General features: G+C 43.1%; 1 protein-coding gene across 1 annotated transcript; it reads right to left on the minus strand.

Annotated features, from left to right (window-relative positions):
- Positions 1-1,182: 1,182 nt before the first annotated feature.
- On the minus strand, positions 1,183-21,936 carry LOC112125849 (complement receptor type 2-like; the record flags this gene model as incomplete). The annotated part of the gene is made up of 12 exons (XM_029912309.1): positions 21,826-21,936; positions 17,700-17,859; positions 16,258-16,443; positions 15,620-15,719; positions 13,820-13,905; positions 12,655-12,867; positions 10,881-11,063; positions 9,988-10,176; positions 9,212-9,394; positions 4,886-5,074; positions 4,059-4,247; positions 1,183-1,404 (listed from the first exon to the last, which is right to left on the minus strand). Coding segments are annotated over exons 2-12 (1,828 nt in total), but the record flags the coding sequence as incomplete, so codon positions are not given.
- Positions 21,937-23,217: the final 1,281 nt, after the last annotated feature.

Genomic DNA, 23,217 nt, shown 5'->3' on the forward strand with positions numbered 1-23,217 from the left:
GGTACCACTCTTGTATCTAAAACTAGAAATATAAAATATAACTCTGACGGCCTATTGTAATTATGTAAAGTGTGGGCCATTAATGGGGGTTTGGAATCTTGATGACTCCCATTAACAAGGACCATTGTCTGCAGATGGCTGTGTTTACCTGTGAGTCATCCTGTATGTGTGTGTGCTGGCAAGTGGGCAATGAAGTCTTGCAGTGACATGTGATCATGTCACCTGAACTGGAATCCATCTTTAACCTGGTGCTTTTCCAGTGAGGGGGGGTGGAAACCCAGAGGGACAAAGGGTTCCTACCTTATGCAAAAGATATATAAAGGGGTGGAAGAGAACAGAGAGGAGAGAGGGGCCATCATGAAGAATCCCCTAGCTATCACCTGAGCTGCAACAAGAGCTGTACCAGGGGAAAGAATTGTGCCCAGGCCTGGAAGGTGTCCAGTCTGAGAAAAAACTTACTGAAGCATCTCTGAGGGTGAGATTATCTGTATTCAGTTTGATTAGACCTAGATTTGCGCATTTTATTTTATTTTGCTTGGTGACTTACTTTGTTCTGTCTGTTACTATTTGGAACCACTTAAATCCTATTTTCTGTATTTAGTAAAATCACTTTTTATTTAGTAATTTACTCAGAGTATGTATTAATACCTGGGGGAGCAAACAACTGTGCATATCTCTCTATCAATGTTATAGAGGGAGAACAATTTATGAGTTTGCCCTGCATAAGCTTTATGCAGGGTAAAACGGATTTATCTGGGTTTAGACCCCATTGGGAGTTGGGCATCTGAGTGCTAAAGACAAGCACACTTCTGTGAGCTGTTTTCGGGTAAACTTGCAGCTTTGGGACAAGTGATTCAGACCCTGGGTCTGTGTTGGAGCAGACGGGGGTGTCTGGCCCAGCAAGACAGGGTGCTGGAGTCCTGAGCTGGCAGGGAAAACAGGAGCAGGGGAAGTCTTTGCACATCAGGTGGCAGCTCCCAAGGGGGTTTCTGTGATCCAACCTGTCACAGGGGAGTGATGGGATTTGTTTGCTTTCAGGTCAACTTATTTTTTCCACTTAAGTTGTATCAACAGCAGATCTATCTCTCTCACCAAACAGATCTCATTATTTTAAAGAAGCAAAGGTACATTCAGATAGTGTTATGTTTTACACTAGAAATTGGACAGGGTGCATCAAGAAACCTAAATGGACTGTGATGCTTACACACTTGGGTAACACCGTCCAGGTGCCATCAGCTGAACATGTAATATTCAAGCTGTCTGTTGTAGACTGATACCAATGGTTTGAAAATTGGTACCCAGGAGAGCATTTGAAAGTAATGCTTTCATTCACGTTGTAACACTCTTTTTCATCTAATGCATTGACCATTCCTCCATTTTGCACATCTGGCTTTGGACACCAAACTGAAAGGAAAAGGCAGAAGAGAAGACAGTTCAGTGCGAAGGGGAGATGCACGGTGTATAGGGCTTATTGCCAGTAAATCATGCCCTTAGTTCACTTCATTGCAGCTGTTTTAGTTTTGCAAAGAAATAAACTGCTTGTAACACCAAACCCACAGTGCATCTCTCTCTCCGGAGAAACAAACATCATGAGTTCAACAAGAAAAGGGTGCAAGTGAAATCCCATCCAGTACTGTGTATCATGGGCATTTCCTGGAGACATTGGCAGCTGAAAGTCCACACGTGGAGCAGCAGAGCACAGGCGCTCTGTTGGTTCATTTAAGGAAATCTTATTGGCAGTCTTGGGACAACTGTGAACGTGCAGTTCACTCCCAGGCACATTTGTGGCCTTTTTAAAAATAGCCTCTTTGGTCTATTACAGAATTAGCCTCCTCTGCAGTGAGGGAGAAGTACATGGAGGTCAGTGGAGTTACCTCGGATTTATACTAGTGGAACCAAGAGCAGAACTTGGTCCTTAACAGCATCTTATGCTTCTATAGTGACTTTCATCCTGCAGGATGCCACAGATACCACAGTGACTGGCACAGTACGAACACCTTAGATAGACAAATGTAAGGCCTGATTGCCCTGGTTCTCAGTGGAGTAAGTGAGAGGAGTGGCTTCAGGGAAGCCAGAGAAGTCACAGAAGAATCCAGCACTTGCTGTTTAAAGTGTAGGTAAATTCTCTTTAAGGGGAGCTGCTGATCGATCAAGCCCCACGTCAGTAAATTAGCCAAACCACTCTCCTACAGTGCTTAGTCTTTCCAGAATCACCGAGGCAAACATCCCAACTTTCCTGCAACCAACCAACCCTCCCTGAGTCCCCCAACAAGTGCCTCAGTCCCACCGCTGAACCATCCCACAACGTCTCCCTCGCAGTGTAATCGCTATCTCACCGCCACTGCCCATCCGTACCTGTGAAGAAGGGGGAGAATTGTTGAGGATGTTAAAAGGGGGCTGAGCTGGGACTACTAGGAGGAAACTAAGAAAAGGAAATTTTAGGCTGAACGCTAGGAAGAAGCCTCTTGAGAGTGAGATCTAAGAGACTCTTGAATAGTCTCCTAAGAAAAGGGATGTGAAGCCCTATTGATTGGCATATTTAAGCCTTGATTAGAAAAAGCCCTGGAGATTAGTCTATAGGCAACAGATCCATCTCCCCTGAGATGGGCGAGGTCATCTGATAGAAGACAGGGAGAGAAAAGTCCTTTGTGAATCAATGCCCTGGGCGGATCCTTCTAATAGACCCCACCTACAAACAGATCTGATGGGTTTGCATCTTCTCTGATGCAGTTTCTAGGTTTTATAGGAGTCTATTTTTATCTCAGCAGGATGCTTTAGTTGTGTTTATATTTACCCTTAATGCAAGATGGCACTGGAGGATTCCACGTCCTATTTGCCTGGCATTCAATTGACTTGTTGCCTTTGAGGATGTAGCCAGATTCACATTGAAACTCAACACTGTTTCCAACTGTATATTCAGTTTCACGTATAGAGACCTGTTTTCCATGTTCAATCACTGGATTTGGACAACGAGGAATCTCTGAGAAACACCAATAAACAAAGGGTTTAAAATGTTTTTGTTCAGACAAAGGGTTTGTCTGCATGGGAAATTCATGGGATAATTAGGGTGAAATAGCAAGGCTGTGAATTAAAAGGGCAATAGCTAACTCCACACTAACTCATCCCAAGGACACTCTTATTGCACACTAAGAGGGCTTCTTTGTGGGTTAGGTAAAGTTTCTTCCAAAGTCACAGTAGACACACTTTCTGTGGGGGAGACTTGTTCATTGGGAGGGTTATTATTCCATTTCAAACCATAGGCCCGTGACAGCAAACTCATAAGGAGAAATGACAAATAGCTACAATTTTAGTGTTAAGTCTAAAACGTTCAAAGCCCCAACATTTATATGGCTGTTGATCCATTTTCTATGCAATCCCAACACTTGGAGAACACATGGCCAGCTGCAGATTTTCTCAATCATGCATTCCAAGAAAGTTCTATTTCCACAGGCAGATGTGGCAAATAATTTCTCCCTGCACTCCAGTCACGGTGACACTGGCACTGCTGGCAGGTCTCCCCGGGGATTATGGGAATACTGCAGATGGGGCAATGGAGTGGCCAGTGCATTAACATGCTGCTAGCTGCTTCCACCCCAACTTCCTGCTGCTAAATCAAGTCACTGGGGTCTTTCCAACTTGGACTCAGATTGTCCCCACAAACATACTGACACCACACACAGGGAGGGGATTCTACATTAAAAGTGCCACCATCAGGACAGCTGGATCGGGAACCACAAACCAAGAGATGGTTCAGGTGAGGGGTGTGTCTGAGGGAGGAATTCAGGAAGCTTGGAATGGGAGGATCAAGCATAAGTTAGGGCATAGGTCAGGACAGATCATGTGTCCGAGTGCCAGGGCAGAGAGGACACTGGCAGTGGGCATCCCAGCTGGGAGTGTTTGGTCTGCTGCAAAGGAGGAATCTGCAGTGAGTTGGCCCATGACTCTACTTATTTTCAGTATTTAAGGGCTAAGATGTTAAATAGCCCCCAGGTCATTGCAATGTGCCCTCCACCGCTTCCTAATCTCAGTCATTCTAGTGTGATGAAGAAATGAATCACCTTTGCACTCAGGGGCAGGTGCATTCCAGCGCGGAATTTCCCCATCACCAGCTATACATCGAATGGAGGATACTCCAACAAGTGACCAACCACGGTTACATACATAGCTCACACTTGAGCCAACAAAGTAATCATTTTGCCAGCCACGGGTGATCCGTCCATTAGAGATGCTTGCAGGTGGCTCACAAGCTAGAATAAAAGGGAAAAATACAGCATTGACACAGAACGGGAAATCTCCTAAAAGAAGGGAGGCAGCATAAATACTGTGGAGTTTCTTGACACTACATTTCCAAAAAAAAAGGTGCTTGGAGAGGCACAAGTCTCTAATACCTCTGACAATCTGCCAGCACTTTCTGTTAGTTTCTGGCTGTGAATTAGCATCATACCCATCTCATTGTGAGAGCAAAGATAAAAATAGCAACATGCAAAATACTCTTAAAAGAGCTCTTTGACCTGTAGGGCCCCCATGGATCGTTGTTCATATGCTTACAACACTGAATAATTGCATTGAGTCAACTGCACTGAATTATTGAGAATTAGAGCCAGACCCTGAGAAGTACTGAAGGCCTGCAGCTCCCATCAACTTCAACAGTAGGGTCCCCCTGCATGGCTCCCTGAGTCATTAAATTGGCCCTGCTATATCTGCACCACCAAATTCCAGATCTGAACCCCTTCCATAGCCACTGAGTCTGCAGTGAGATGGCCCATGGCTCTACATATTTTCAGTATTTAAGGGCTAAGATGTTAAATAGCCCCCAGGTCATTGCAATGTGTCCTCCACCCTTTCCTAATCTCAGTCATTCTAGTGTGATGAAGAAATGAATCACCTTTGCACTCAGGGACAGGTGCATCCCAGCGCGGAATTTCCCCATCACCAGCTATACAACGAATGGAGGATACTCCAACAAGTGACCAACCAGGGTTACATACATAGCTCACACTTGAGCCAACAAAGTAATCATTTTTCCAGCCACGGGTGATCCGTCCATTAGAGATGCTTGCAGGTGGCTCACAAACTATAATAAAAGGGAAAAATACAGCATTGACACAGAACAGGAAATCTCCTAAAAGAAGGGAGGCAGCATAAATACTGTGGAGTTCTGCCAGAACCCCCTGAACGAACATGCTAAGCCTCCTCCAAGTTAGGAAACTCTTCTAGAGTCCCCCAAGTTCCTCACCCATCCCCACTAGCTACTGAACTGTCCCACCACAGCACCCTCCCAATATAATGAGCCATCCTTTCCCCATATGTCCATCCCTCTCAAACTAGTGAGGAGGAGGACTGTTTAGGGTGAAAGAAGGGGACAGAGCTGGTTCTGGCAGGCTATGTAATTTTTCATTGTGGTTAGCTTTAGTCTTCTGACACTGTTCTGGGATCGTCACACATTTCCGACGGTAGCCAGAGTGACGTGTAAAGCAGTCCCAGTGCTGCCCGTTGAAATAGGCCTACAGCTCTGAAAATGCTCGAGTAACTAATAACTCCAATAACAGATATTACCTTACCCCCCAGTCTCTCTAATCCCTCAGCTGGCTTTTTGAAAATCCATGGATGCTTAAATTTCTCTTTTCATGTGCTCAGTGTTTTGAGAACTGACCCAACACTGACGCGGGTGCCAGAAGCATTTGTACTACTGCTCCCACTCAATGGTTGTGTTGTGGGATGACAACTTTAATCTGTGACAAGATCATTATAATGGTCACAGTGAAGCTCACTGCTAAGGGAGGCACAGAATCATTGTGTCCTCTGGGCATCCCAGCCATCCTCTGCCTCACCCAGCATCATCTACACTTGGGGCAATGTTGTCTGGTCTCTGGACCACTGGGGGAACAGGGCATTGTGGATGCCTTCTCACATCAGAGCTCCCTTAATCCAGGGCAATCTTTCTGCAGAAGCCTTTTTAACTCAGGGCTAGTCCTTAAAGGTACAGAGCATATTTATCTTCAAGAAATCTGAACTGCAAAAGGCATTTATTTGTACGGCCATATAGTCCAGGCACTAACTTCAATAAACAGCATTCTTTAAATGCTGGCTAATGAAGAATAGTTATAAAGTACTGGGAGACTGTGAAAATTCTCCAAATACAGTTTAATAAATCAGTTGCTGACAAGCAGATACTCTAGATGGGGTAAACACTAACCTGCAGGAAAGCACAAAAGGATCTTCCTCAGGTATAGTCGCTAGTTAAAGGATTGGTATGTAATTGTGCTAAGAATGATGCAATGGGAGAGACCCCATACTTTCTATGTTTGGCAGGCATCCTCTGCTATCAACTGATTTGTACTTTGAAATCCAACAGCAAAGGCAAGCTGTGGTAACCTATCAGCAGCATGGGAAGGACCTGAGATGCAGACTTTGCCATGCACATAATTTAGCTACTAAGAAAACAGAGAAACATCAGTTGGCAAACAAGTGGTGATGCTATGCCAAAGTAATCATGTCTACTGTAGAAGTGGGAGATAGAGACGTATTACGCAATCTTAGTCCCACAGTAAATGAGAAAATTGCAGATAGGTGGGAGTCGTTAGTCAATATGGTACTACAGCAATTGGAAAGTGAATTACATATCTACAAGGTACAGGCAGAGTTGGGAGAAGGTTCCATCCAACCCTGCACCGGGACATGCTTTGTCCTTGTGGATTCATTTCTGTTTCCAAAGCTATGGAGGTAGAATTGTGGAAGACACTCCAGTAATCTGGAAAATTTGATTAAAAAGTAGCTAATGCAAGCATACAAATTGAAGAAGGAGGTGAATCTTCATATGATTCCATTCTACAATCAAACTAAATCCTGTAGCAGGGGAATACTTCATTCCATGAAGATCAAAGTGAAGAAGCACAAACACCAGGAAATTCACCAGATGAGCTCTGCACTGCAGCTGGGGTGAATTTGCCTAATTCTATCAACATCTGTGAGAAGTTCTATAGAGGTGCCTAGCTGAAGAAGTAAAACTAGAAGCCCATCTGCCCAATCTGTGGACCATGTTCTTAATTTTGCTACTGCCATTAGGGAGTAAAGGCCCACAGGCAATACTCGCTTATATGCACCTTTTGGTACTACTTGAGCATGCCGATAGACACAGAGAAGATAAAATTGCCCGTCATAGATATCACACTGCCAGGACATCAGTCATTTAGGTAGGGGAGAATGTACCCCACATAGAATCATAGAATTGTAGGACTGGAAGGGACCTTGAGAGGTCATCTAGTCCAGTCCGCTGCACTCATGGCAGGACTAAGTATTCTCTTGACAATCCCTGGCAGGTGTTTGTCTAAACTGCTCTTAAAAATCTCCAATAGAGATTTCACACCCTCTCTAGTCAATTTATTCCGGTGCTTAACCACCCTGACAGTTAGGAAGTTTTTCCTAATGTCATGTCCAACCTAAACCGCCCTTGCTGCAATTTAAGCCCATTGCTTCTTGTCCTATCCTCAGAGGTTAAGGAGAACATTTTTTCTCCCTCCTCCTTGTAACAATCTTTTATGTACTTGAAAACTGTTATGTCCCCTCTCAGTCTTCTCTTCTCCAGACTAAACAAACCCAATTATTTCAATCTTCCCGTATAAGTCATGTTTTCTAGACCTTTAATCATTTTTGTTGATCTTCTCTGGACTTTATCCAATTAGTCTTTCCTGAAATGCAGCGCCCAGAATTGGACACAATACTCCAGTTTAAACCTAATCAGCATGGAGTAGAGTGGAAGAAATACTTCCCCCAAGGTTTCACACACAGCACAATGGGACCTTGGATCCTAACTGAGTCCTCTGTGTGCTACCATAATATAAATATACAAGTACACAGCAATTACACTTTGAGTGTTAGATGTTCCTTTCAAAATCAGAGCTGGAAGGTCACTGTATCAGTTCTTTACCATTTATACAAACTGGTTTGCAAACTGTAACAAAAGCCCCTTAAAATAGAGATGAACCTATAATGTGAGATTCAGTTAGATTAATTTAAAGAACTAAAACCATTCAAAGAAGAGTAATGGATGGACACCAAGAAAAAGTGCATGTGTGAAATTGGAGCTGGCTAATAACCATGTAGGGTGATGCCATTCTTTTGGTGGAAGGAAAATAGTGATACCCTCCAACCACTTTTTGAAATGGATGGAGTCAGGGGGTCACAAAGCCAGTCCAGCTACAAGCACAGGGATCTTGTTTTCCGTGTGTTTACAGAGTGCTGTGTGTACTTAACAACTCAAAACAATAGGATCTGTCATGGTCACCATACATCTACTCTCCCTGCAGATTTCTTCAGAGGAAACTCAGCCTACCCCCTGCAGACCCCAGCCTTCACCAGCTTCTTTTCTCCTCTTTTACCAGAGATCTGCTGACACCCCACTGGGCAAGTACCCTGGAATGAACTGCGGGGAGCTGGAATGAACCAAAGTCTTACAACAACAACATCCCACTAGTAAGCTCATGCAGTGCCATTCACCAGCTTTGTTCCTTCTGTGCAGCTAACAACATACATTGACTCCCTTTGTGTGTTCTCGCTTCATGATGGAAGAACAGTAGAGAAAGGGAGGAGAAAGAATGTTTGTGAAATGTCTCGGTGCCAGTAGCATTTGGCCTGCCTGTCAGTCATTGTAATGACCCTGCATTTCTATCACACTGTTCAACCTGTTACGCCCAGAGCTGTTTCATCCACCAGAGAAATGCAGCTACTTCTCCGAGGTCCCAATTCAGCAAAGCACTTGAACACGTGCTTAATGTTAAGCATGGAAGTGGCTCCACTGAAATCAACACTACGCCTGTGCTTAGAGTTAAGCATGTGCTCGAGGACTTTGTGCAATGAGGGCCTAAGTGAAGAAAAACACCACATCCTTTTGAAACTGCAGGAGAAACAGAGGGAGGCAGAGTGCAATGGCAGAGCTGGAATTTGGCCAGGAAACCAGGGTCAGTGTTCTAAGAAGGGCATGGGATCCTCAGGACCTTTCAGGAGAGGATTGAAGGGGGAGACAGAGGTTCAGGGTGATAGAGGGGAAGCTAGAAGGGAGGAGGTGGGGGTGGAAGTGAAGGGAGGCCCGCTTTCCCCACTGGGGCCTCCGTGTGCTACCATAATATAAATATATAATTATGCAGCAATTACATTGGGAGTAGGTCAGGGATAGCAAGTCACCATGTCACAGTTCTTTATCATTTATACATACCCGGTTCGCAAATTGGTAATGGAGGATGCCATGCACCATTACGTTCACACTTAATCAATCCATAATGGTCTTTGAGGGCGTAACCGGAATTACATTCAATGCGAATCTTGTCCTCATACACATAGGTTGCTTTTCTAGATCTCACTCTTCCATTGGTAATGTTTGGAGATGAACATCTAATTTCTGTGAAACACCACCACCAACAGTGTTAAATCAGAGCAAAAACAATTCTGCAGATTCATTTACAAGCAGCAGCGGAACATTTTGCTAGCTCTAGAAAGTCAGCATTTCCTTCACATTTTTGAAGAGGCTGGTTTTCAGTGGAAGTTTTATATCATTGACAGACACAGCAAATCATTTCTTCCTGCCATGAGTGTTAGTGGGCGTGCCTCGTGGATTGAGGAGCACCCTTTTCAGTTTTCTTCTGGGTAACTATTTGAATTGAGGTTGGCAGGATATTTTGGTTTTCAGCAGGGTTCTAAACACTGATTGGTATATTACAATAAATTGTGTAGAAGCCATCTTGATTATAATCTGCCTAAGGTTATATCGAGATTGTAGGTGGGAACAACAGATCTGTTCATGAATGTGTAAACTATTAACTATGACCCTGCTTCCTACTGTTAAAGTAAGAATTCCCAGAAGACACACACTCACACTCTCTCTCACACACACACTTGAACCACATATCGACTATAGAGTACAGCTTTCTAAATTTGTGTTAATTCTGTACCTCCATTAAAACAAAAAGCTAAACCAAAGATTAATATGCTTACTCTGACAAAATTCTTGATGTTCAGACCATGTAAAATCTTTTTGACAGGTAACACTCGCAGAGGATATTTCAGGGATTAATTCATAACCTTCCACACAGTTATATTTCACTACAGTACCAGCCGGAAACAAGTTGCTGTTAGAATGATCTTGAAAAGTATTACGAATGTAAGGTGGGTCATCACAGCTACCTAAGAGTAAAAGTAAAAGTTTAAGGACATACATAACCAGGAAATCTTATTGAGAAATAATTCTTCTCTACAAGAATGTGACATGAAAGATGTGTATATTAAATAAAAACAACCCCAAAACCTAAAACCCTATCACAAAACAAGAAACTCCACTACACATGCTTCTCTCTCGAGGAGAGGATGAGAAGAAAAAACAAAACAAAACAAAACAAAACATACATGCCAGGTGCATAGTTACATTATTTAATGCAATACTGGATGGCACTGAGATATTATGGTGATGAGTGCAGTATAAGAACTTATACAATAAATACATAACTCTTCTTCAGTAGATCTTTACAAAGAACCTCAGTATTATCATTCCCGTTTTACAGGGGAAACTGGGCCACAGAGTGAGGAAGTGACTTGCCCAAGGTCACTCAGCAGGGATAGGACCCAAGTCTCCTGAGTCCCACTTCAGTGCTCTATCCACTCAGCAACACTGCCTGCAATAGAATAAAACTGGAATCCCTGTTTTCAGCATACGAGTCATTTAACCGAAGTATCATGGAGCTGTGTCAGCACAGTGGCATGCAAGCTTACACAGCAGTCACTATTTCCTCTCTTAAAACAAAGGAGAATCAAACTGGCTGTCCCTGAATCTTGGGCGACCAAGGGCTGCAGGGTCAGTTTGAAGGAGGTGGTAGTCACCATACGACACTTACTTCGCTCACAAACTGGTAACTGAGGATCCCATCTACTATTTTCATTGCATTGAAGTACGTTACTGCCTTTGAGGGTGTAGCGGTGTTCACACTCAAACAGAACAGAGGCTCTGTAGGTGTATACAGGACTATACCCAGTCATCTGTTTTCCATGGTCAACTCTTGGCTGTTCACAGTGAACGACTGTGTAAGAAAAACAGTGTCAGCTTGGGAGGTTTACTGTTAAATCCAAAATTGGGAACCAAAGTGAAGATACTTCTGTGGAATCAGATCTATTTACCAAGAGGATATGAACAGACTTGAAAGCACATACACATGGCCCTGCAGAGATATCATGACATGTCTGAACACTCCTGCCCCTGTCCCTGCCAAATCCACCCCAGAAACCACCTATTTATTTATTAGAAACATCGTGTTAAGGAAAAGCAGGAAAGTATCAGTGGGTCTGATGCCATATTCTCAAATTCCTTGGGGCATCGGTTTTGATAGAACCTAGTAGGCAAGATTTAGTCTTCATCTAGCCTCTTCTTAACTCAAGTAAAGTATCAAACTACACCTGCTGAATTACTGACCACCTGCAATGGCAGTTCTGTCACAGGCAATTGTGGGGCTATGGGGTTGGGAGGGGAGGGGAAGAGAGAGAGCATGCACACACATAATTACAATCTTTGACAAGAGAGGTCTCATTGGGCAGCAGGAGCTGTTGGAACTGCCCCGTCTTCTTGCTTATCATTTGTGGACATTATGTCATTTCTCCAATCAGAGTTCCAGCTGTGCTTATAGCTGACAGACACTCAGATCTGGTCTCCTGTGAAGATAGGCAGATATGCTCCTGGCTTACCTGCAGAAACCTCAACAGGAATAGTTTCTAGAGTGAGCAAAAAATTAGATTTGTTTCCCACATATGTCTTATCAAACATATGACCAATTTTTAAAAAAACACCCATAAAATGGGGTCTTCAGTAAGTTCCATGGCCACTTCAATAATATTTTATATGAGTTTGTTTGTTTGTTTGTTTGTTTGTTTTGGGGGGGGGGACATTACAAACAATAACATAAAAAATAAAACATTTTTAGTAAAGTTGACAGTTTTTCACAAAACAATTTGCTTTTTTCCAAAAAAGCACTTTTTTTTACATAAAAACTTTGTTGAAAAAATTTCGATCAGCTCCAGTATTCTTCTTCTGAGGACTCTAAGTGAGGACAGAAGCTGAATAAATTCCACTTCTCTATCCTTCTCCTTCTCCTCTCCTTCCCCACCCAGCTCCAAGTCCTGCTCCATCCCCTGTCTTGGCACAGCTTCTCTCTTTGAGAAGCAGAAGATCTTGTCTGGCTCTCTCCTCCATGTGAGTAGTCAGTCTCATGTTGCCAGCCTGTCTCCCCACATGGAGATTTTCCAGGATTCCATGTCACTTCCTCCTCCCATACTGACACCAACTGCCTCTTCTAGCTTCCTGGCTCCTTGCCTGAGGGAGGGGTTGGAACACAGAGCATGGGCAGACCAAGGAAGCAGGCAGCAGTTCTTGGCAGGGTGCGTGGGAACTGAGGCCAATCTGGCCACAATAAGTGTAATTCCCTGCACCCCTTAGTGTCTCTCCAAATCTCAAACTGGGCTCTATTCTCCAATGGGTGTTACTAAGAACATGTGCTGAGGGGTGGGAATAAGATTAGGAGTCCTGGGGACAATCTGTTAAACAGTGGCACTGTTACGACTTACGTTGCTAATGTGTATGTGCACACTGCCACTTGTTTTACAGTAATTGGATTCCGTCACCTTTGCATTCAGGGGCAGGCCCGCTCCAGTCTCCATTTATATTATCCGTGGATGTACAGTGAATGGAGGGCTCTCCAATAAGTGAGAAAGGAACCTGTCCCCTTTCTACAGTGTTACACTGGTAAGTGACAGATGTCCCATAGTTGAATTCCTCCATCGTTGTCCCAGTATGTGTCCCGTGCTCTATTTCTGGAGGAGGCAGGCAAGGTATCACTGAAGGGGGGGAAAAAGGAAAGAAGGGAAGCAAGAGAGAATTTAATTTATGTCATATCCAAAGTCTTATGAGAGAAGAAGAGGCTGAAACGCAATGGACCAAAACCTTAGATTGTTTAAAATCAGTGCAGCGCCATTGACATCAAGGAAGGAGCACTGATTCACCAGCAGAGGACCGAGCCTATTGACTACAATGGAGTTATGCCCATTTACGCCAGCTGGGGCTCTGGCCCTATGGGAGACAAGATTTTTAAGACTAGAAAACGGGCAACGTTTCCTAATGTAGTTATGCCGCCAGGATGTGGTGGGAGTGGATGCACAGACTGAAGGGTCATGAAAGCCGAAGAAGGGAGGAGAAATCAAATCAAGGTCTTGCCCATTCAAGCGTATTAAGGATTCTATGGCACTTCCTCCAAAGGGAGGAGCTAGCTATTTTGGTAATTAATCCCGCCTCCTTAAACTCTGCCTGCAGTTTCAGTGGAGTCCAGAATGCTTCACTCCCTGTCCTAAACAGTTACTGCTCTTTACTGTGAAACGCACCTGTCACTTTCCATCCTAGGGATAGCTGCGTATGAGTGACAGGCAAAGTTATCCCTAAATATAAAGATATCTGTAAAGTGCTCAGAGATTGTGCTATAAGCATCTAATACTATATCTGAAGAGCAAGGGTCTGATTCAATTTACACAAGCTGGGGATCTGGTCCAAGCTCTGTTAACCAAGAATCTGAGTCTTTTGTGCTTCTACCCCACAAACAGACAGATTCAGAAGCTAACAAGGTTTTCTACAACATGGTGCAAGAGGAAAACAAAACTTGAGCGTTCAATAATTTAGTATGCAGTGAAATGATAAATGAGTTGTATTTCAGAATCCATCCAGCAGGAGAAAGTACGCTTTTCATTGTCTAACCCTGATTACACTTTCCCCATAAAGCTATTAAGAGTCTCTACTCACCTTGACAGTATGGAATATCTTTGTCCCATATAACTTGTGATCCTTCAAGCACACATTTTCTTTCTGCATTTCCAATTAGTCTGTACCTGAATAAAATGGGGGGGGGAATGGAATTTATACGATACAAACTGAGATTGGATGTCTTGCCTAGTCCATCATCAATAAGGCTTTGATTCTCTTACATCATCATTAGTAGGGTTGGTCAACAACTTTTCATCAAAACTATTTTTCAACAGTAAATTGGATTTTCAATTAAATGGGTTTTTTTTAAAAAAAGCATCTGTTTTCTGCAGAAATTTTCCATGTTTCATGGAAAAATAGAATGCCCCCAAACTGAAATATTTTAATCCCAAAATGCTGCCACGGTGCCACTTTGGAGCTGTAGCTTGGATGCCTCATTCTCCTAGATAGGTTGGTCTCCCAGGTGAGGATACATCTCCCATGATTCATCATGGCCTTCGCAAGAGGAGGTAGGATCATGGGAATCTGTGACTGGGTTGCTTCTAGGCCCAGGACAAACTATTGCCAGGTCCCTAGTCAGGTGTAAGGAAACAGAAGGTATTTTATTTATCTGTCGCCCCCTTCTGGCAGGCCACCATCTGCAGCAGACTTACTCAGCACCAGCAGGTAGGTCACTGGTGACAAATCAAACAGAGTCCTGTGTCATGCCCACATTCCTTCAGGGAAGCCCTGGCAGACAGCTATCAAGCCATTCCTGGCCTTATCCAGGCCTCTCTCAGAGTGAGAGCTGGAGGTCTGCTCTCCTTCCCAGTCTGCCCCCAGCTGAGCTGTGTGCTCTACTTTTAACTCGTCCCTCCAAACCTGACACCTACAGCAGGTGTAGCAGGGTGGGGGCTGACTGAGCCTACATCAGCTCATTAGCCTTTCCCTGGGGTTTGGTGCAATGGTAAATTACGATAAGGCCAGGTTAGTTCTATAGAGTTATCTGGATTGCTTGGTAAACTGGGCTCATCTGAACACCGTGCATTTTAATACAGCTAAATACAAAGGTATAGGTATAGGAAAAAAGAATGCTGGTCACACAGAATGGGGAGACTGTATCCTGGAAAGCAGTGGTTCTGAAAAGGACTTAGGGGTCGTGGTGGATAAACAAGTGAACATGAGCTCCTAGTGAGATGCTGTGGCTAAGAGGGCTAATGCGATACATGGATACGCAAGCAGGGGACAATTCAGTATGAGTCGGGAGGTGGTATTACCTTTATATACAGCAGCCATGAGGCTACCACAAAAATACTGAATCCAATTCTGGTGTTCACACTTCAAAAAAAGATATTCAATTGGGAAGAGTGCAGAAAAAGGCTACACGAATGATTTGAGGCCAGGAAAATATGCCTCATTAGGGTGGAGGAAGCTCAATCTATTTAGCTTTTCAAAGAGAAGATTAAGAGGTGACTTGATCATGGACAGTCTGTAAGTACCTACACAGCTAGAAGATTTGATAATAGAGGCCTCTTTAATTTAGCAGAAAAAGGTATAAAAAGATCCAAAGGCTGGAAGCTGAAACGAGATAACAGTTTGTGCCTTGTATGTAGCCTGAATTTAATAGTGGAGGTAATTAACTATTCGAGCAACATACCTAGGGATGTGGTGAAATCTCCAAATCAAGATTGGAATTCTTTCTAAAAATATGTTCTAGCTCAAATACAAATATGGGTTTGATCATCAGTAGGTGAAATGTTCTAGGCTGTGTTATACAGGAGGTCAGACTAGATAATCATAATGGTCCCTTTGGAAATTAATAACCTATAAATCTATCAGCACAAACTGCCCATTACTCACCCCTCTTCACAGATGAAGTTTACTGTTGCACCAAACATGAGATCTGTTAGAATAACAAGTCTGCCATTTTCTGGCTCTCCAGGGTGACGGCATGATTTTGCTAGAAAGAAATAAGACTGGAATTAGTCTTGATTTGCGTGTCTTGACTCAGTAAAATGTAACCATAAAAGAACTAAAGATTCTGTCTCTATCAAAACTCTACTCACTTTTTGCCAGCTCAAAATACAGAGCCAGTCTTAACTTGGAATTTGTATATGTGCTTGTTTAAATCAAACTCTGTTCCATTACCATGTGTGCATGTGAATATTTCACCTGTGACAGTTAGAACGTCTTCCAGCCTGGAGTAGTCTACTATTTGAGGTTCAAAATCCATTTTTAGCATTGTGTTTTAAAGCTTCAGAGCAGAAGGAAACCTTTGTAGACATCTTTGGAGTTGCCCATGAAGATCAAGGAACAGCAGGTTTCAGATACGAACTGGTAATTTAGTGGTACAGCAGGTTTCAGATACGAACTGGTAAAATCAGTGAACTTAACCCCTCCCTCCAGGCATACAGTCCCTCATTATGCTCTATAATCAAAAAGAGCTGATGAAAATCAATTAGTTTAAAAAAAGAAAAGTAAAAAAACAAAATACTCACCCTTGCAAAACTCTCCAGCGTCTGACCATCGAGAATATGACCCGCACTGAAGAATGGATTTTTGTACCTTGCTATAACCTGGGCGACAGTTGTATTCCACTTTGTTACCAACAGCAAACTTATTCTGATTTCTGTACTCCTCCTTCAGCTCAGCAAAATTAAAACGCGGTGGCACACCACAATCACCTAGTGACAAAACAGAGGTGTCAAAAATATGTAACTGGGAAAATGTGCTATAGTCCAGACCTCATTTACTAAAGTGTCCTTTCTTGGAATACTAGAAGGGTCGTAAAAAAAAATACCTGAGTTCTCCCTCCTAACTGACCCCTGCTACTCAACCTGGTTCTCTCAAAGATTTGGCTTAAAAAACATTTTTGGCATCAAACTAATCTAAGTTCTCCTTAAAGTCAGGAAAATAATCTTCCTATCTGTAAGGGGAGGATAAGGATGCAAGAATTATTTTCTCTGCAGCTTGTCTGGACAGAACATAATATGTCCTTCCCCATCATCACTGTGATGGTTGCTGCGGCTCCAGCTGTGACACAAAACACTGCAGGCTGGGTCCTAGAGGTGGATAAGCATCTGGACTAGAGCTGCTAAGGTAGAACCAAAACTAGTATCCTTGTACCCAGTTTATTCTACACTTTGAATCCAGCTGGGAAAGGGTAAGTTATTGGAGGTGACACAGACCTGGTGCTTGTTACGCTACTGGCACCAGCTGATGGACAAAGAGGAAAGGAATGGCCAAAAGGTGTGTGTCGGGGGGGGGGGGGGGGGGGGGGGGAGTGCTAGAATCAACTCAAAAAGAAACCATTGTTGTCCTGCTTAGATCCTTAAAAGGCGAGGAAAACTTTGTGGCCTACTCTTGCCACCAGTCATCCCCCCAGTTATAAGCACCCATGATGAGGGAGGCCTCAAGAGTCCTGCGATCTTGGATGCAACCCTGAGAAATCCTGAACATCAAGCCACCAGCCTGATGTTAAGCACGGATTGTTCATCACCCCAAAATATGCACATTTATGCAAGCCTCTTACATCTCAAGAACTTGAGGAGGGTCTCAAGTTAACTGTTGCCTCACACCTTGTGCACTTATTTACACCAGTGCAAAGTGGATGTATTGCACTATAATCCTCATTTGGAAGCACTTTACACCCACTTTGCACTGATGCAAATGAATGCACAAGGTGTGGAAAAAACATCAAGCCCTAAGGGCATTGGGAAGACAGATTCTCGTCTCTTGCGAGACTGCTGATAAACTTCTAGTGGGATTTTAGACTGTCCAAGGCCCAGAAGTGCAGAGGCAGCAAGAAAAACGATCAGAGGGAAACAACAAAGTTATATGAACCTCCAAAAAGAGGTTCCTCACACTGAGATTTCACTGGATGTTCAGGCTGGTTCTTATTTTACCCAGATGGATTTGCCGGATACTCATGGTTACTCACTGTTTACAGCAACAATGAAGGCAGCAGCAAGTAACAGTGGAATGGTGGCTATGTAAGAACGCTGTTTTCCAGGGTTTAGAGATAGCATCTTTCTTTATGTCACGTTCTCTTCTTGCAGACCTAACAAGGAAGTTAGCACATCTCTTTCCAGGCCAAAGATCTGTAAAAATATGGGGATGGGGAAAGTAAAGTGTTTCATTTACATTTAGGATGAACATAAATTGTAAGCTCCTTGGGGCAGGGACCATCTCTTTGTCCTGTGTTTGTACAGCAGCTAGCCCCTAGGGTCCTGGTCCATGACTGTGGCTCCTAGGAACTTGATCATACAAGTAATAATAAACATAATACAATACCTAGCTCCTGTATAGTGCTGTTCATCAGTAGATCTCAAAGCACTTTACAACAGAGGTCAGTTAGCCACATCCTCAGCAGGTGTAGGCTGGGGTCGTTCTATCAAAGCCGGTGGAGTCACCTTGATTTACACCTGCTGAGGGTGTAGCCTAGGCTATTAAAAACAGAAGCAAGGTGGGGAAAGTTGAGAGGTGAAGTCAAACATCCCTGCAATAAGAAAACAAGGGTTTTAAATGATCTGGAGAAAGGGGTAAACAGTGATGTGGCAAAGTTTGCAGATGATACTAAACTGCTCAAGATAGTTAAGACCAAAGCAGACTGTGAAGAACTTCAAAAAGATCTCACAAAACCAAGTGATCAGGCAACAAAATGGCAAATGAAATTTAATGTGGATAAATGTTAAGTAATGCACATGGGAAAAAATAACCCCAACTATACATACAATACGATGGGGGCTAATTTAGCTACAACTAATCAGGAAAAAGACAGTTCTCTGAAGACATCCACGCAGTGTGCAGCAGCAGTCAAAAAAGCAAACAGGATGTTAGGAATCATTAAAAAAAGGGATATAGAATAAGATGCAGAATATATTATTGCCCTTATATAAATCCATGGTACGCCCACAGCTTGAATACTGCGTACAGATGTGGTCGCCTCATCTCAAAAAAGATATATTGGCATTAGAAAAGGTTCAGAGAAGGGCAACTAAAATGATTAGGGGTTTGGAACGGGTCCCATATGAGGAGAGATTAAAGAGGCTAGGACTTTTCAGCTTGGAAAAGAGGAGACTAAGGGGGGATATGATAGAGGTATATAAAATCATGAGTGGTGTGGAGAAAGTGAATAAGGAAAAGTTATTTACTTGTTCCCATAATATAAGAACTAGGGGCCACCAAATGAAATTAATGGTCAGCAGGTTTAAAACAAATAAAAGGAAGTTCTTCTTCACACAGCACACAGTCAATCTGTGACACTCCTTGCCTGAGGAGGTTGTGAAGGCTAGGACTATAACAGGGTTTAAAAGAGAACTAGATACATTCATGGAGGTTGAGTCCATTAATGGCTATTAGCCAGGATGGGTAAGGAACGGTGTCCCTAGCCTCTATCTGTCAGAGGGTGGAGATGGATGGCAGGAGAGAGATCACTTGATCATTACCTGTTAGGTTCACTCCCTCTGGGGCACCTGGCATTGGCCACTGTCGGTAGACAGGATACTGGGCTGGATGGACCTTTGGTCTGACCCAATACGGCCATTCTTATGACTGCAAGTTTCACATAACTCCTACAGGCTTTAATCAGACACATTTCTTTGCCTTTTTTTGAAGTCATGTTTTTTCTTTAAATGAAAAATAAAATCCCAAATGAATAGGAAGTTATTTAATTTTTCGATCTACTGAAACCTGCCTCACATCTCACTTTCCCAGGGCACATTTATAGCACGGTAAACAGAAATGCCTGAATCTTGGTACACTTCAGGGTTCAACAACACACCCTGCATTAACCTCATAAGTTATGTGATTAACATGGCTCAAGCCAACCTCCAATCCTCAAGTCCTACTATGTCTAATAATGGCGAGCAGAGTGGCTTAAAGGAGACAGCAGTGGCCTAGAACTCAAGAGATTTGGGTTCTATCCTTGATTGTGCCATTAACTGGCTGTCACAACCACAGGCAAGTAACATCACTGCTCTGTGCCTCAGTTTCCCCATCTGTACCCATTGAGAGAAACAGTCATGAATAGATAAAGAACAAACTGTCAAAGGCATTTGTTTCTGTCAGTTGTATTGTGACAGATATTGCAACTGCATGAATTACCTTTGGGGACCAGATAGTGTTCATTTTATGAATGGGTTATGTATCACTCTGGGCCAGGGATTGTTTGCCACTTTGGTGTGGGAGAAGGTTACTACAGCTCCTCCAGAAACCAAAAATAATATGTGTGGGGGGAGGGTGATGAAGGTGAATCACTCAGGATGAGAACACCTCCCTGGAGAGCTTCATATATACTAGGTCAAACTGGATTTTCCACAGACAAAGAAAGTGATTCCGATATAAAAAGGCTGAGTTTAAACTGACTCATGTGGCCTCCTTTTGATTCACCAAATGGACAGGACCCTCTGTCCAAGGGGAGACCTCAACCCTTAGGAAAGCGTTGGAAGGACTTTAGCTTACTAGGGTCCCATAAGACTGATGGACCTCTGGATCCTTTTACCGTACGTATATGAACTTTTATTTATTTTTTGTATGTTTACTCTGTAGTGCTTTTACCCTAAGAATAAATGCATTTGGCTTTGTGGAGGCTGGTTGGTAGTTGGTATAGACTATAGTAGCCCCTGGGAAAAGGTTAATTACAGGCAATCTCAGCAAGGTGCAGAGGGATAGCAAACCTAAACTCCTTGCCTGGAGGGAAAGAGATGCAGGTCTCCACCGGAGAGAGGTGATGGCAGGGAGCCTGAAACCTTAAGAGGCAGTTAACTCTGAAACTGCGACACCACAGTCTGTCACCCCTGGATGGGGCTAATGAAGCACTCAAACTAGATGAGGGAGAGCATGAACGCTACCTAAGTCTCATGGGTCTCTTACTGGTGATTAATGGAAAGGCTTATGTTAATTTCTACTCCCCTATTAAACAATTAAATTAGCTAGTTACGTATAACCATTGTACAACACGTAGCTGATATTTGCAGTAACAAAATAAGGTAAAACATACCTGAAAGGAGGATTCAGACTTAAGAATGATTGCAAATTGTTTTATAAGAATGTGACTTCCTGTGTCTGTTTGGAAGTTTTATTGTATCTCTTCAGCCCCTTTTTGTTCTTTGCATAAAGCGATTTGACTCCTCGGTTAACAACTGAGCTTTCCGCATGATAAAAGGTAACAAATTCACCTCCCAAAGCACAAACCTGTCCCCAAAATACATGCCGACTGCTTATCAGTTTGTCAGGCTTTGTTATTGCCAGGACATTGGCACTTTCCAGCCAGGCAGCCAAATTAATGCCAGAGGGACATAAATTGATCTGCACTTTCCAGAGAATTTATATAGTCCTCGAAGTCCATTAGAATACTCTGACAGAAAAAAAAATTGCTCTATTCATAAATCTCTATGGAACAAACCCTATTAGACATGGACAGGTAAAGCTCCCTCTGGAGTCAGCACAACTGCTGTGCAATATATTATACCCATAGGTCTGTACAGGTGTGTGAAAAATACGTAGCGTCAATTGGAGTTTTGTACAAGTCAGTAGCGAGTGCCTGAGTCCCATTTGCAAAAGTGCCTTAGGCATTTATGGGCTTGAACCTGCTCCCCTGGAAGTCAATGGCAAAACTCCTATTGATTTTAATGATTCAGGATCAGACCCTAAGTGCCTAAGTCACTTTTGAAAATGAGCTTTAGTCCCTCGGGAGCCTTTGAAAAAAATCTTACCTCATGACTACAAGATGTGCCCCATGTAGACAACTGCAAGAGACTCCTGTTGAAGTTATTAGCTTCCAACTAGTAGTAGTACTTTAAAATCGCCTAGTCACTTTCTTTGTCTCCCTCTCCCCGGTTCCCTTAAACCTAATACTTCTTGCTGTTATTCTGTTATTTGCTAGCTCCCCCTCTTCTGCTAAGTCTGGCTTTGTTTACTAATATCTGTGCATATTTGCTAGAATCGATTATATTGAGGTTTAATAAATGGTTCTGGATTTCCTGCTTCCCCCCAGCCCATTTTCCCTGGGCTTCCCTCAGAGCAATGTTGCCTTAAGTAATTGGCTGCAATCACAGTCAACTTACCGGTAGGTTTGTCAGCAGGAGGCAGAGCGCGCTCAGGTCTATTTGGTTACTGAAGGATGAAATGGGATCTCTGACTTTTCCAGTCTAGCCTGTCCCGCACTCAGGGATCACCATGCTAAACAAGAAGCTAGCACAATATGCTTACACATACAGAAGTGCGGAGATATGGTGAAATTGAGATGAGGTTTCAATCTGGGGCAATGGGGGGAAGGTTGGTGCACCAGCTTATCTATAAATGATTAACTCCTCCTCTAAAATGACAAGGAAGTAAATTATTCAACCTGCAATCAAATGTTAGATAATTCATTTCACCGCAAGCAGATGTCGAAATTGTTTACTTACTGCGCTAATCTGCCAACTCTTTACTGAAAATGACATGAATAAAGAGTTCTCTGGAATTTGGTTGAATAGTTCATTGTTCCAAGAGCAAACAAAGACTGGTGGACTCACCAGCTGGTATATAACTACTGTACTACAAAGGGCTATCTGTTTTGCATTTACGAAAGGGAAATTTATGAAAGTGGAAAACCCACAACAGTTTGTGTATATCATGAGTAGACTCCTCCTGACCTGACGGTATTTTATGATGGAGGTTTTTCCAATAGTTTCTCCCACTTGGGGCGAGGGAGGTGCGGCAGCAGTAGAATTTGCTGCTTATCTCCTCCGCTCTCTTATGTGCTTACTAAGCAGTGGATAACTCCAGCAGCCCAGACATTGTTGCCTCTTACCACAGCTGTAGAAATAGTCTGTGTTATTTTCTCCGTTACTAATGCTTCACTTTCTTCATCTTTTTTGTCTGGTGACCAAAGCTGCACATGAGTTCCGAAGTTCTGGAACTCACAGCTGGAAGGACCATGTACAGTGTTGACAGAAATTAAACAATGTTTTACAAACATGAATTAAGTCGTGCAACACCCCTGTGGCAAATATTAATCTGACCCTTTTGCAGAATGGGGGAACTGAAGGGCAGAGAAATGAAGTCACTTGCCCAAGAGCATCCAGTGAGTCTACAGCGGAACTGGGAATAGAAGATTTCAAATCCTGTGACTTAAAATCTACCCTTTATCTTCCACAAAACTATTCTTCCTCCCATCCAACCTACAGACACAGATACAAAGGAGGCCCAAGTGTATACAGCGTTACAGGTACAACTCAGGTGCTGTGGTGGATTGGGTGTCTGGACCGTGCCTCATGTGCAGCTTTGGTCACCTCCTTCAAAGAGACACTGAAGAAAGAGGACCATGCAAGGGCTATACAACTGAACAATGGCCTACAGCCAAGGTTTCCCAAAGTGACTCTGAATGCCCAACTTGTGAAACTTTAAAAGGGGCCTGGTTTGGTTTGGCTTTTATTAAGAGGGAAGGTGCGCAATATTTTTGGAAAATTAGACTC

The sequence above is a fragment of the Terrapene carolina genome, unplaced genomic scaffold (genome assembly GCF_002925995.2).
Source record: "Terrapene carolina triunguis isolate 2854851 unplaced genomic scaffold, T_m_triunguis-2.0 Scaffold199, whole genome shotgun sequence".
Taxonomy (NCBI): Eukaryota; Metazoa; Chordata; order Testudines; family Emydidae; genus Terrapene; species Terrapene triunguis.